General features: G+C 39.9%; 1 protein-coding gene across 4 annotated transcripts in view; it reads right to left on the bottom strand.

Annotated features, from left to right (window-relative positions):
• LOC114555488 (protein yippee-like 1) overlaps nt 1-15,932 on the bottom strand; it is a 34,334-nt gene that overhangs the window by 6,172 nt on the left and 12,230 nt on the right. For all 4 annotated transcript variants that reach the window (XM_028577905.1, XM_028577906.1, XM_028577904.1 and 1 more), the window contains 2 exons: nt 2,745-2,788; nt 197-305 (listed from right to left, as the gene is read on the bottom strand). In XM_028577905.1, the coding sequence (XP_028433706.1) occupies nt 197-305; nt 2,745-2,788 (153 nt within the window). The remainder of the gene's footprint in view (nt 1-196; nt 306-2,744; nt 2,789-15,932) is intronic.

Here is a 15,932-nt window from a genome sequence, read left to right as displayed (position 1 = left end):
GTCACCATGGCTTTAACGAGCAATGCTTTAATGAGTGCAACCTTGTTCCTTTGACCTGTATCATTTGTCCCGTTGCAAGCCAAGAAACCACATAGTTGAGCAACAACACAGCAGCAGGCGTTAAGTTAAGTGGCGCATCAAGAAACACTCGGACGGGACAAGTAAAGGGCTCAGGTGAGAGTTTAAGGACACTTACATATTTCCAGCCCAGGGTGGTTTTACAGTTTTCACAGTAGATGTCAGCCACAGCATGTAAACCCGTGAGGAGTACCCGCTCCTCAGCTGGCCCGCAGCCGACATTCACCCTGCAGGGAAGACAGGAAGTGGAGAAAAGTTCACAAAGGAGCAGAAGAGCAGCTCCATTTTTTTTTTTTTTTTTTTTTTTAAAGTAAAAACAGTCCTCAAGTATTCAAAATGAAAGAACTCATTGACAAGAACAGTCCCTGTCAAAGTGTACCTGGTGCAACGTATTCATTGTTACAAACTTAAGAATAAAATTTTATTAAATGACCTAAACTTGAAATACAAATGGGTGAAACTATTCTATTCTAATTCTATCTAAACTATTTCTCCATATATGTGATATTAGCTTTTTTTCATACTTTAGATTTCACCAATTTGGGGTATTTTCTGGCACTTAAAACGATTAAATTGAATACCCTGAAATTATTTTCAAAGTGTCAACAATACATTGCCAAAAAAAGCTTTTTGGAAAATTACATTTTGGAAATTATTTTTTAACCTGACAACTCTATCTACTATATCTACAGATAAGTGTATTGGAGGAAAGTATAAAGTCTCCCAAAATGGAAATACTACTGTACAGTGCCAATACTTCAAAACTGCACTTCAGTAGGGACCTTAAATAAATACTTATTTGGTAGGGGAAATCTATTGGTTTTTCCGTATATTTGTACTTTCTTCCTTACTAAACACACCACTCCCTCCCAGTAAACACTGTGCTGCTGATTAGCTTTTAATTAAAGGAAATGCCGCACACAAATAAACAATCATTATATGTAACCAAGCTAAATGTCTGCAAAACTTTCATTTTCCCACCAAATGTACTGTATCTGATTTGGGGCTAAATGTCTGGTTACCTGCAAAGCACCATACACATCTTTCACTGGATTTCAGGCACTTTCACATTGGGCATGATGTGAATGATTTATTAAGACTGTAATTCAATTCATTCTGGCAGGTAGGAACAATGTAAATCAGAGTCGGGTGGCACAAAGCAGTTGCACCATGACACCTGAAAACCTCTGGGGAGGGGGGGGGGGAGAAACTTCTGTGTGGTTCATGAAGACTGAGAGTCAAGGTCCAAAAACCAACCAAGCAAGAAATAAACCACTAAAAGTGGCTCATGGGTTTAAAGAGATGGATGTTAACCAGCAGCTCCTACAGCCAGGACAGACATGAACATGTTTTAATGGTGAGGTTACATATATAATCGTTCTTTCAACAGCATATATCAATGACTATTTTAAAACATGTCGTCGACCTGGTTCACATTCGAATTTAGTCATTTGATTGTGGTTGAAACATTTTCATGTAACGTAGACTTCAGCCCAGTTTTCCCCTAAATATTTTAACCGTTTTTGTCCTGCAAATAAGCATCAATCAGTGCTTACTGGGAGTAGTTGGCAGACACTGGAATCAGACTGCTTTTAGACACTGTGATGCTAAAAAAAAAAACATTGCAGTTCCGTCTGCTTTCACACTGGCAATTAAGTACACATCTACAAGTGTTCTGCCAAAGATTTGGATAATATGAACTTTATTTTCTGAACCCATGTACAGACCAAGATATCCCACCCAACTCCACCTAACAGAGGTGGTCCAACATTGGTTTTAAGCATACTGTGGTGCAGTTTGTGTACAATCAGACACCAATCCTTACTCCCAAAATGTATGTGCACGCAGTCCTAATCACAGTGGTGGCAGTAGTGCACTGCTAAAATGTCTGTGGACAATGGCCAAAGAGGCACGTTGATGGCATGCAATGTCTCTTTCCGATGATGAGGGTATTAAAAAAAGGGGAACTTTAACTTTTATTTCTATTTCATGTGGTTTATTCCCCAATTTTCTCCAATTTCTGAATAGCCAATTGCTGAAGTGTCCTTGAGCAAGACACCAAACCTCAAATGTGGGTGTTTGCTTGTATGGTTGTAGGGGGGATTTTGGACTAAAGCATCTGCAGCGTGAATTTAATGTAGTGTAATGTGTTTGTTGAAACGGATAATCGATAATGACTACTGGGAATAAAGTCAGCAGTAAATTCTGCAGTAGGGAATGTGAACTTCACCTGTATACCCCTTGTTTTTAACTTTTTCTTGTGGCTTTGGGCTTTTTGCTTGTGGCTCCACCTGCCTGTACATTGTTCTAAATTTCGTGCATGTGCGTTAAAACATTATTTGGACATACGTGTGCAGTCATCGTGGCAGCAACGGAATACAGCTGCACAGAAAACAAGAGTAGACAAGTGTGAAAGCAAAGCAGTACGTTTAGGTGAAGAAGGGACAATTGAACTCTGTTTTAAACTCAAACAAAATGCACCCAGTGGGAACACGGAACAAATAATGAGCTTCTTGTGAGTCCATGTTACCTTTTTTTGACAAGCCCCAGATCACTTGTAAATAACACACTGAATAAATCAAATGTACAAAAAGAGCAACAAAGCAAAGTTTTCCACTATGGAAGAAAAAAAAGATGTGAATTGTAGGTGTGTGTCTCATACTTACACTGAATTAAACAGATAGGCTCTTCCTTGACTGCCTTGAAATGACTGAAACGAGAAAAGTGAGAGAGAAAAAAAAATCATGTAAGTAGACGATACAGTGCTGCACCAAACCGCTGAGTGCAAGAATGTCAGCAACTTATGCCCGGGGGTGCTTTTCTCCCAGTTACTGCTGTGCATACTTTTTCTTCCACCTTGTCAAGGTTCCCACACACAAGTTTGGCTGGAGGTAATAAATAAAAGTCTGAGCAAGTCTATTACCACCACGTCAACTTTAATAATGACGATAGAGAGAGGTTTCTTAAGACGGGAAGAAGGATTCCTCTCATTTCCCTGTTATTGAGTTTTGTACTTCATTGTCTGCTAAATATTTACAAGAAAATCGTGTAAAAAGCTGTTGGTTCTTTGCACGTTTAGAGGGTCAAAATACAAGCAGCTTAGACATGAAAGAGGAGAGAGAGGGGGAATGACATGCAGCAAAGGACCGCAAGTCTGAACCGAACCCGCAGTTTGCTGCGTCGAGGACTAAGCCTCTGTATGGGCGCGCGCTCTACCAGGTGAGCCAATGCGCCCGATGTTGTGTTTTAAATAAAGTTACTTGCCACAATCAATGAGATTATATAAATCTAGATAAAAATCTACTAAAAGTCTGACTTTTTTCCTTGCTGCAAGACATCACGCTTTATTGCTGACATGCAGCGTTACAGATATTCAGTGCATTTGCAGAACGATGACAGCAGCGTCTAACAGCTGATAGAAGAAGAGATTTTAATGCCTGAACAGTGATGAGAATCTGAGCTTTATGCGTGATATGTAAATAAAAACAAACTGTACACACACATAAAGCTAATTACAGTACTGAGCCCTGACTAATGATTTAAAAATTCCCCAAATGAGTACATGCTGAAAACACGTTCATTTGCATTGAGGAGTAAGTTATGTTAAAAGTTCCCATGTGGAGTTTTCTTTTAAACAAACACTCTTGTGTTTGTTTTCAAGGCCTTAAATGGCCTGGCCCCGGAGCATTTGTCCGAGATTTTAACTAGGTACGATATTGACAAACAAAAATTATGGCTAAACACATCAAAATAGATTAATAGAATATCAAAACAACAGGTTTTCGTACAACAGAAGGGTTTATTTAAACTGGCAGTGCAACCTGAGTAAATAAATAAAGATCTGATTGGAAAAAGTCCAGTACTATCTATGTATGTATGTACTATGTAAAAATATTTGCTAGTCTAAATAGGAAACATGTTGGACAACTGTTATCCGTGATCTCAAAATCTGTCCAGATATCATCGGTGTACATTTTAAGTTTTTTTCTACACTTTATTATTATTCCTTGTATGCGATTGTAGTGATTCTTCAGGTTTAGTTTGGAAAAGCAGGAAATAATGACCGAATAGATGAGTCAAAACACAACACAAAATCAATTGCGTAGTCGTAATGAATGCAGGAGGTTAAATAAAATCAGGCTTTATAAATATCCTGCCTCCGCCTGCCGCTGACTTTACACATGACGTTACTGTATATTAATGTAAACACCGAGCAGTAAAGCCGTCACAGTGGGTGACGGCAGAGCCTGCAAGGCTTCTCTCCTCCGGCCCCGTCATCCTCGGCCGGCAGGCAGGCCCCAATCAGCTTTGCTTTTTCCATTGCAAATGAGTGCGGCAGATAAGTTTGTGGCTGCGGTTGAGGGCGCTGAGCTAATACCGCCTAATAGGAGCTCCAGCTGCCTCCTACTCCACTGACCACTGACCACAGCCACCACCGCCACTGAGGCCCAGGGGACTATTTTCAGCTGCCCGTGTGTTGATGCATTTGTCAAAACTGAAAACATTTTATTTCAGATAACAGGAGTTTTTGTTGGAACTGATTCAAGAACAACATATGTAAGAAAGAAAGAGGAGTATTATTCTATTCTTTCCCCCCCCCTCCCCTTTCTCTGATCGCTGTAGGTGTTGATGTCTCACTGTTACATTCTCCAGCTCATTGTTTGTGTTTGAAGTGAAGTCTGCACACACATACAGTGCAGAGCCACAAGCCATGCAACCTTTAGCTGCGAGAGGGAACTAGGCCGGTCCCTGTGAAGTCAACAACAAGTCCTCTCCACAGTGTTTATGGTCCAGGGAGGAGGTGACTCCATGTGACAAGAGCTGGGTGTCATATCGGTGCTTCAGCCATCAACTTAACCACTGGCGCAAAAAGGGCCGGCTCCGTCTCTCGCTGCCCTTATCTGCATCCCACAGTCTATTTTTACTTTGGCAGCGGCTTTTTTTTTTTTTTTTTTTTTTTTTTTTTTTTTGGCTCTCTACCCGAGCTTCACTGTACTGTAGATCACTGGACGACAAAAAAGATCAAGAGCAGGAGGATGCTTGTCACATAGCCCGTTAAGAATCTAACAGCAAAATCCAACAAGATCTGTAGAAAAAGAAAAACATTTGGATCATGTTTTTTTGAATGCAGACAGCAGCCAGACAGCTTTTGGGGCTGCACTAAACCCCTCCAGACTCCCTACAATCCTATTAGACGGCCCAACAGGATCCTGCAAGTGCAGAGAGAATCAGATGCAGGTTTTTTTTTTGCCGTTTAATAAAACATGAGCCAATGGGAGTGTGCGGTTACTGAGCTTGTTTTCCTTAAGCTGCTGCAATTGCATTTGTTTTAAACACGCTTGTTCCCAAGATATAAACTCCACGAAGCAAATCTCAAAATCCCTGAATCCTCTTGACCACGCGGGACTGAAGGGAACAATACCTCGCACAGAGAAATCCGCTCCTTCAGCCAAACACACTAAATACAAATCCAACCCCCGAGAGGCAAAATGCTTGAACTGCAGAGAGCACAGAGTTCACACAAACTGCATCTGGTGCCACCGACATTCACAAAATGGCATTTTTATTTCGGCCCTTGTGTGAAATAAAGATTAACTCGAAGCTATTAACAAACCTGCTGAGGTCGACTTTTACCATCTGTCTCAACAGATGCTCGACTGTGGTAGGTGAGGGTTCAACTCCAACTTAATGCATCCTGTTAAACCCAAAAAAGCTCTATTTGAATTCAATTTGAGGGAAGTACTTTAAATGATTAAACATCTGATATTTAGAGTTATTATGTTCTGCAATACACTATCTAAAATATTAGTCACAACAACGTCCAGAAGCGTAAATGAGATCAACACAGCTGTTCAGGTTACTCTAAGTCAACTTTAGAAATAACTTGCCGTGGGAAACGTTATTTGATCCTTACTACCACCGCCCAAACTTGTGTGTGTCTGTGGTTAGGGCACAATAAAACAGACTGAAGAAGTAAAATCAAGTAAAAGGCTCTGTTTATCCCGTTTACCATCTTAATTTAATATAGCATTTTTTGCATGCTAACATAAGCCAATTAGCACGAAGTACAGCTGAGGCCATTTGGATACATACCCAAATATTGTGTAAAGTTTAATTTTGACCTACTGGTATCAAATACTTGTTGAGATATTTCACTCTGGACTAAAGTGGTGAACTGACTGACCAACATCCCAGGAGCCCGTCTGCTAAATGTGGCTTATAGTTTAATAAAACCTTGCTGACCTTCAATACACTTGCTTTAATTATGACTTTGAAAAAAGAGAGAGGGGGAACAGTAAGAAATTGACTGTTGTGTCACAGGTTCTGTCAGTCACGTGTAAAACGAGTCTTGGCAAACGTCCAGCTGAAAGAAGAAGAAGAAAAAAAAAACTGAAAAAACTGAAGTGGGTCTGTTAATGGCGAGAAAAGCAAAGTGTGATCAATCCATTAGAGTGGCTTCCATCTGCCTGATTGGTGGGACGAAGCCAAGGTGCTGAATAAAAGACTTAGCCTCCTCCTCCTCAGTGTTCAGGCTGCGTCGTCCCGCTGGAGGACCACGTTCACACTGCAGGCCTCTGCTCTCAAACTGCTGCTCACACTCAGGATGGTGCTCCTATCTGCTGTAGGATTTAACCCTTATCTTATCAAAAATATGAACTATGACAGTAAGGCTGCACTATTACATCGCAATGTTATCGAAATCGCAATATGGACTACTTTGGAACAAAAGACTTGAAATGCAGACATCAAGCAAATGCAAGTCGAAACAGATGGATCTTGCGCTGCTCTTTTGAAAGTTTCCACAGATCTTTGGTCCAATGGGAGAGAGTTCCAAAGTTTAGGAGCTACAACCTTAAAAAGGAACAAGCAACAAACCCCGAGACCTGCTGCTGATGTAGGAGTGCATGAAGCTCTTTAATGCAAGCAGGCTCCTGACCACTCCCAAGGCTCTAAAAAATCCCAAGGACCTTAAAATGGATTCTAAATGTGATAAGAATCCAGTGTAAAGAAATCCTGATGCGAGTAACATGAGACCTTTTGGAGGACTTGGTCAAAAGCTTGGCAGCGGCAGCAGCATTTTGGACGACTTGTAGGCAATTCATTGGAGTCGTGCTAAGGCAGGTGAAAAGAGAACTGCAGTAGTCAAGACGGGAGGAAATAAACGCATGAATAATTATTTCCAACTCAGCTGGGTACACAATGGAGCTGAGTTAAGCAATGTTCCTCAGCTCGTAGAAGCAGGAGGGAACCCAGCGATTCTAATCATTATTGTTTGTCAGGGAGTTTTACAACAAAAATAAAACTTCACCATTCAGATCTGTAGCAATAAAGCCTTCCCATATTTAGTTTAGCGGTTGAGGGCAGGAGGGGATATTGTGCCTGCCATACTTCCTTCTGGCCCGTATGCTCAGGTTAATCCTCTCTTTCTCCATCTGCATCTTTTCCTCACCGGCTGGCATGCCTCGAAGTCTCGGCGCATATGCTTGGGGAGGGGAAACAGTTTTTTATACCTGGCTCGGGAGATTTCCAGCAATCAAACTGCAACTGAGGGGAGAACTGTGCCAGAACCTGCAGAGCTCCTCCAGCACTTCCCCTTTGTTGTTAGCATGGCCGGGTAACTAGTTTACCCTTTTTCTACTCCGTGCACAGTGAAAAAAAAGTTAATGAGAAACGCGGTACTGGAGCTGCACTTCACAAATTTCACATGAGATAAAAATCAAACATGGGCAGGGCGCGTGGCCCTTGGCAGTGTGAAGTGGAAAACACCAGACTACGGTGTCATCTTCTCCTAAGTAACATAATCGGCTTAGAAGGGCTGATGCTGAGGACTGGTGATGCCTCCTTGGACTACTAAACACACAAATGCTAATGAGCTGTGGCAGAGAATAGAGAGCTTATTAATAGATCTGTGAGCAGTATGGTCACAATCAATATCAAGATGTGTGCAGAATCAGATATAAAAATACTGAAACAATAAACAAAAAATATTTGATTAATTCATTGATTCATTAATTAACATGTTTATTCTCTAGTTACAGCTCCTTAAATGCGAGGATTTGCTGCTTTTATCTGTTTTATATGAAATTTAAATAAATTAGAGCTGGGCGATTTGGTTCCCTAAAAAAATATTTACGATTCGATTTTCCCCCCTCTTCCATTTAAAACAAAATAACTGCAAACTGTAAATATATTTAAAAAATATATATTCATTGTATTTAATTAAAGTGCATCAACATAAACAAAATTACAAAGGCAAACCCTTTCTCTAAGTGAAAAGTCACAGTGCAGTGTGCAACAAAGATTGTTAAACATCCAAATTATTGATACTGTATTTGGATTACAAAAAAAAAAATGATAAAAAAAAATCTAAACAAATCGATTTTTTGAAAATATGAAATCGATTTGACCTACCAACTCGATTTTTAAATCAAATCGATTTTTTTCCCAGCCCTAAAATAAATATAATATCTTTGGGTTCTGTACTGTCGGTCTGACAAAACCAACAATGTGAAGGAGTCATATTTGAGATGTGGGAACTTGTAATAAGCATATCTTATTGTTTTGATATTGTAAAGACTGAACAGAACACACACAACAGTTGCAGTCCTAATCAAATTGATATTCGATTGTGTTCCACTATTATGCATTGCATCAGACCAAACTCTTCAGACAGGCAAAAAAAAGCATGAATAACAATGAAGTTATTCTTGAATTACAAATTGTTTGCAATTGTTAATTTGAAAGAATTGTGTAAAAGTTTTAAGGAAGTTACAGATTGAAAAGGAAGTTCTGGAATGTCATATTTCTTTCAAAATTTCTAAAGATCTGAATCTTTTTTTCACATTCTCAGAGAAATAAAAATAAAAATTAGGCTGATTACTGTTCATTCTGTGGGTTTAAATATGAGCATTACACCATATAAAGATTGTACTATAAGTACTGTACTGCATTACTGGTTTGATATGACTGGTTCCTTATTACTTCTAATATGCATTTACTTTATTTAGATTTTTTGATTGCCTTCTGTATCATTTCTAGTGTTTGTTACATGTTGTATATATTAAGCTTACTATGCATTTGTACATTAGGAACTACAACTGAGAACTGCATGTGTACTTGCATCCAAACAATAATGTGTGAGTTAAAAATACAACATAAAGGGGCGCCCGGATCGCTCAGTTGGCAGAGCGGGCGCCCATATATAGAGGCTTACTCCTCGACGCAGCGGGCCAGGGTTCGACTCCGACCTGTGGCCCTTTACTGCATGTCATTCCCCCTCTCTCTCCCCTTTCATTTCTTTAGCTGTCCTGTCAAATAAAAGGCCTAAAAATGCCTAAAAAATAAATAAACACAACATAAAGTTAACATACAGATCATGTTATCTGCCTGGTCTTTTAGAGATTTAGAAAGTACTGATTCAAAGTGTTATATTTGTCCATTTGTCCATTAAACTAACAACTTGTCAGATGTTGTGAGCCAGATACAGACCCATAATGTGTTACTGTACCGCCATCAAATCAACACGTTTACCGTGTAAAACCTACGGGAGAAAAGATTTGGAAGAGCCCTTAATTAAATCCACTTATTATTAAAGTGGATTGTTTAGACTAATTAGGTCATTTATCAAGAGTCACACTGCCCCAATAAACGAGGAAACAACCCAGTTCACTCTTCACTGCAGTGGTCTTTGAGTTTTTAACATCTTTTAATGTCACTGAAAGATTATTTCATTATCGATGAATCTGATTCTTCTTTGGTATATAAAATGTAGGGATATACAGAAAAATGCTCAAATGAAGCTTTTTATATATATTGATATTGATTGTTTTGTCCAACCAAAAGTTGAATATTTTCTATCGTAGAAGCCGACGAAAACCAGCAAATGTTCACGTTTCAAAAGCTGGAACCAATTCATTTGTAGGTTTTCTGCCTTGCAACCATGACTTAAACAATTAAACGGATAACATAATTGTTGCTGAAAAGTTCAAATCACTTTAGCTCTAGTTCTGCATGTAATTCAATGTCATTTATGGAAAATGTTTTGACAGTAACTACTTTAATTCATTTAAAATCCTGATTTTGGAAAGATTTTTTGAAAGAATAAACAATGTACAGTATATGAATAAAGACACAATTCCATCCACTTTTGCACATATTCCAACACAGATAGTGTTTTCCTGTAATGTTATTACCAATCTTCTTGTTAACAACCCCATGACTCCTGGGAAACGGATTCTTCCTGGAGAAAAAAAGTACTTCATCTTAGTACTTGGTAATTTTATTATGTTCATCTATTCTGTACACACAAAATCTATTGAGCATCTGTCCGCCTTAGAGAGAGGGATCCCTCCTCTGTTGCTCTGTCTGAGGTTTCTCTGTTTTTTTTGCCATAGACTTTATAAAACAGTTTTTTCCCTATTAAAAGGGTTTTGTTTGGGGAGTTTTTTCTTTATCTGAATCAAGGGTTGAAAAAAAAGACAGAGGGTGTTGTATGCTGTGCAGATTGTAAAGCCCCGAGGCAAAATTGTGATCTGTGATATTGGGCTATATAAATAAAATTGACTTGACTTGAAATTGACTTTCTGACCTCATGGTGCACAAGTGGGTTCCACTAAAAAGTCCAACCAACAGAGTGGATTAATGCATATTTCCAAAACATGAACAGTATGTGAAAAATCTGTCCAAACTGATGTGTTTATGTCTGGTAAACTCGAGTTTTAAAAAGTCAGCATTTTACAGGCCAAACACCTGCATGACTGAGGCACAAAGAGGGAAAGCCAACATTGCACCGAGGTGAGACATTTGCCAAAACTTCCTTGAAGGCCAACAGAGCAGATTACAAACAAAACATGGGAGATACAAACATGCAGAGATGGTTTCACTACAGCAGGCCTTTCCAAACTGGCTGTGGAGTTATATAACAGCGTGACACTGAAGGCTGGATCTCAACTAGTATTAAAGACAAATACCAAGTGATTACATAATGTGGACACTTAGTTTTAACGCCATCACTATGAAAGTCACTTGTTGCACTTATGTTTGCTTTAATTTTGCACAATTCCTTTAATAAAAAAAAGGTTGTAGCTAAGGACTGGTTTGTGTTGCGGTTTTTCAAAATATTTTAAAAAGGTAGGTATCTTCTTCTTACATTATTTGCAGCTGAGTGTTGTCTGAATGGAAATACCAGATCCTCCACCTGACCTTAAACACAACCACTAACCCAAACATAGCCATTTCTAGCCCGATGCTAATAAACATGACTGGAGAGTATGGCTTGAAATCAGACTATAGTAATTTCAGTGCCTCTCCAATCTTAGTCTATATCCACGACGTTCCACTTCTGGGATTGCTGCCGATTGTGATTGGTTTAAAGATATGCCAATAAACCGGAGCACGTTTCTCTCCCATCCCGTTATGCTATGTGGACCAGCCAGACCCTCCTCCGCAGCGCTGTGAAGGAAGGTCTGGCAATGCAAGACTAACAAGAACTAGTTTAAATAAAACAATGTCTTAAAAATGAACCACAATACAAGAGATGTTTATTTTATGCTTATCTAAATAGAAACCACAAACCAAATGTAGCTATTTCAGCACTTGGGGGAACTCCCTGAGACACGACTACAAATCTAATTTACATCCAGTTTAAAACTCTCTGGTGCTACTGGTTCTCCAGCATTCCTGCTCCAGTATTAGCTGTGATGACAATGTGGCGTGACTCTAATAAAAACACACAAACTTAATAGTTAACCATCTTCAGCCTATCCCACGCTGACCTCAGCAGAAACTGAGGAATGAGCTCATAAATATCTCGCTCTCATCTCATTTTTTGCCACTTAGAAAGCAGCAGTCAGGGCTCATAGTAAGTCACACTGAAGAGGCCAAATGTGCAGATGAAGAATTAAAGTAAATCAAAAGTTAAGTGGGGGAGGAAAGCTGAGTTTTGGACTTATTTTTAGGTTGTGAAGGTTAGGACTTTATATGCCTGTGAAGCAAAATGTGCTTTATAAATGTGCTTAATTATATAAATCTATAATCGAATGTTTACCACCATAAACTTAAGTCTAGTTATGTCCGTTCTGGTAAACTGAACAGCAGTTAAATGGCCCAAAAATCAAACTTGCAGCTTCTTTCATTCATTTCTATGCAAAACCACATCTGACTTTTCTGCACTTCAACCAGACATTTGGAGCATCTAATGTCACGTTCCCACTGCATGGTACTGCACGGCACAGCTCTACTCAACTCGACTCGCCCTTTTTGGGTTTTACAGTAGCAAAAGTTGTGAATAGTACCTGGTACTTTTTTTTTGGTATCACCTCGGTAAAGGTTCCAAGCAAGCAGAGCCGATACTGGAAGGTGGAGTTAAAAACACTGCAGGCCACTGAGAACCGTCACGGGACAGCCTGCACAAACAAGCCATTTTTAAACAGCCAAGCTACTGTCAATAGTGACTGAAATATTTGTATTCAATCGTCCCAGATATTTTTTAAATGCCAGCCAGCAAAACTATACCATGCCATTGACTAAGAGCAGATATTGTTGCTGTTGAAAGGATCCAGCAAGTGTTGCTTTGCGTGTGAAGATTCTCTAGTGTGTTATGTTTTATACTTCCTTTTTTTCTATGCATATATTCTAATTCTGTATTATTTTACAACTGATGTTACTTTGTATTGGTTTTCTTGTCTTCTGTTTTTCTTGTTTCTCCGCATTGTAAGTCCATCAAAATAAAAAAACAAAAACTCTTTCAATCGCGCTTTCAATTTACATCTCGCTGTGTAAGCACTTTGAGCCACATGCTTTCTATGAACTTTGTCTTTAGTTTCAATTTAGATTTATTAGTGTTTACTTCCTTTTTTCATGTTGCGTCTCAACCCCAATGAACTTTCTGACTGCAAACCAGAGAGGATGTGAATCAAACAGGAAATAAATAATTAAAATAACAAACTAAAATAACTACATTGTCTGACACATCAAGGCTTTTAAATCTAATGTCCTGTGTAGGGTAAAACTGGCTGGTGATGACTTTTAGAAGCAAGTTCTCACAAAGGCCAATTGTACATTTGAATTTAGGAGGAAGCAGAGAGGGAATGTGTTACTTGCGTGTCTGCGGGCCTGCAGCTGCAGAGTAGCCGTGTCGACGTCAGAAGAGGATAATGATGCCACAGGGATGAAGATTAGTTGAAGTTGAGGTCGGATGGGAAACTTTGCAAGTGGTAACAAACAGATGATACCAAAGCGTCCGCACCAAAAAGAGACCACAGTTGCATTCCAATGAGGGTCTTTTATAGGTAAGGTTTGGTCGAGAAAAATCTGTGAGACATCCGACCATCACCAGACGTGCTCACCCAAAAGGGGGTATGTCAGTGCTCAAGACCCATCATCCACCCTACTACAGTAGGTTTTCGTTTAAAAAAAAAAACGCTATCTTTTGCTACGTTTGTGCCTCGCGTCTACACAACTCTGCTGTTTCTGACCCCCTAAAACGGAGACATTTGGAAACACTGCTGACCCCGTTTTGCCAGGGTGGGCTCAGTGGGTTGAGCAGGTGCACATATACTGAGAGGTTAATGCCTCGACGCAGAGGTCCAGGGTTCGAATCTGACTTGCGACGATTTCCTGCATGACTTCCCCCTCTCTCTGCCCTTTCTCACCTAGTTGTCCTGTCAAAATTAAAGGCGGAAAAGCCCCAAAAAATAATCTTTCAAAAAAAAAAAAAAAACTCTGGGGTTGCTTTGTAGTCTGGACGCAGTGTTGAAGTCGAGACCACCTAAACCGAGACCAAGACATCACCAAGACCAGAGCGTATCGAGACCAAGGCAGGGCGAGACCGAGTCAAGACCAAGACCAGACTTGTGTTAGACAGCCAGAGCCTCTTCTCCCATCTCCCGCATTCACTTTCTTGGGAGTGCGTGCAAAGAGGGCAGGGAGAAGGGGGTTTACAGTGACAAATTTCAAATTAGATATGAGTCAAGTTATTGGTTGCATTCGCAAATTGTAACATATAGGCCCAAATCAGACAATTTAGCAAAATCCCTGCAGTTGTCCGGTCTAGGAATAAAATTCAAAGATGAGTCACTTTAGAAGGAGGGGGGTTTGACTGTCCGGGGGGAGAGTCTGAGGATGAAGTGAGTGGCTGTACAAGAGGTCAGACACACAAGCGTCGGTCTAAAAGTGTATCACTTTTCTTCCTTTTAATCCCATTTTGAAAGTATAAAATATTTCATTTATTTGGTTGTGAAACATGGGATTGAAGTGCCGGTCTGCAGACCTCTTGTTGTGAGGGGTCATAGCAACAGGACCACTTAGAGGTTCCTTGTTAATGCCGTCTTGTCTCTGGTCTTCACAAAGAGGGCTTTGATTGTCTTCAATATAAATACAAATGTTGATCTGGTATCTGGTCCGAGCCTAATTTACAGCTGTAATTAAATGGAGTAGAGGACTGTTGTAGGGGGTTTGTAATGCAGCCCCCTTGAGCCGTCTCTGTCTTCTGCCCAGAGATTGGAGATTGAACTGAAGAATATTTGCATTACCCTCCTTTGCTAAACCTTATTCAAATTCAGTTTTTTCTTTCTGCAGCAGCAACAATTCCACTTCCCCCACAGGTGCCAATAAAGTGTCAGTGTTTCATCATAAAACACCAGATTCTGCCTCTTCACGCAATCTTTGCTGTGTAACACTTAATCCACATGGCTTTGACAGGTTAAGTGAGGGGCAGATAAATGAAGATAGTCACTCTCGTAAGCCTAAAGCTCATCAGTGTGATTTACGACAGTCGTTAACAATTAAAACAATGTGCAGACTTCAAAACTCCAAGGCGTCTGATCCTGCCAAAAGACAGTCTGGTGATAGAGCTGTACACCAAGCTCGTCTTCCACTTCCACTAACAAGCTGCGAGCTTTCAAGTCTCCGAGCTGCAGGAGACGGTGAGTGTGCAGATTGATCATCTTTGCCATTTGAATAATCAGCTTAGTGCATGGTGAGATTGCAACGCACGGGGAGCACACTGTCACCATCTTATTATAACACATAAAGGTCATCGCTTCAGTCGCTGCAACTCCGGTTCATCTGATCGTTTGTAAACTTAACTCAATCTTTGCTCACCAGCATGGAGTATGTTTGTGGCTCAAAATGTCAGCAGCTGTTTGGACAAGGTGGTCTTCCAATACCCAGAAATCCTGCAACAAATTGATACTTGTATGCCTCATAGCAATAGAAATCAGAGGATGCAACTCTCAGCCGTTTGTATTTCACTCAGGTTCAGATTTGTCACTCTCCGTGGGCGGGTAAATGACCAGACCCAGCAGGACAATATCATTTTAGGAAATGGGCTGTATCTTAGGCATCCTACTGTGGTCCGACTGTAAAATGAGTTTTTTTTGCTGTGGTTTGTTTTTGTCTCTGCTAGGATTGATAATTATTGAGAACAGGATGTGGGTGAATGTATCTGCAGGCCGGCACAGACCTATCAACAGTCATTAATGAATTTGACTTGAAGTTAAAAATGTTTTTGTTTTTTTCTCACAGGACCAAAACTGCTGGTGTGGATGTTTGATAAGAGCTCCACAGCAGCATCATACTGGAGGAAGTGTGTGATGATAGAAGATCCTTTACATATATTGCAGGACCATCCCGTGTTACAGGGATTTTTTTTTTGAAAAATGTCAACAATGAGATTGAACAAGAATAATGAAAACTGATGTCCTACTACTGTAGATCTAATGAGCTTGTACTTGTTGGAACATCTGAAGATTTAATAACTTTAATAAGGTGCCATCTTAAGACATGGTGATCAGGGTGCAAATTTGTATCGCACAATTCAAAGTAGGACAAAAGCTTCAAGAGGATTTAATTCG

Source organism: Perca flavescens, chromosome 5, assembly GCF_004354835.1.
Source record: "Perca flavescens isolate YP-PL-M2 chromosome 5, PFLA_1.0, whole genome shotgun sequence".
Classification (NCBI taxonomy): Eukaryota; Metazoa; Chordata; class Actinopteri; order Perciformes; family Percidae; genus Perca; species Perca flavescens.
Note: the sequence above shows the minus strand (reverse complement) of the source record. Positions and strands in the feature narration are given on the sequence as shown.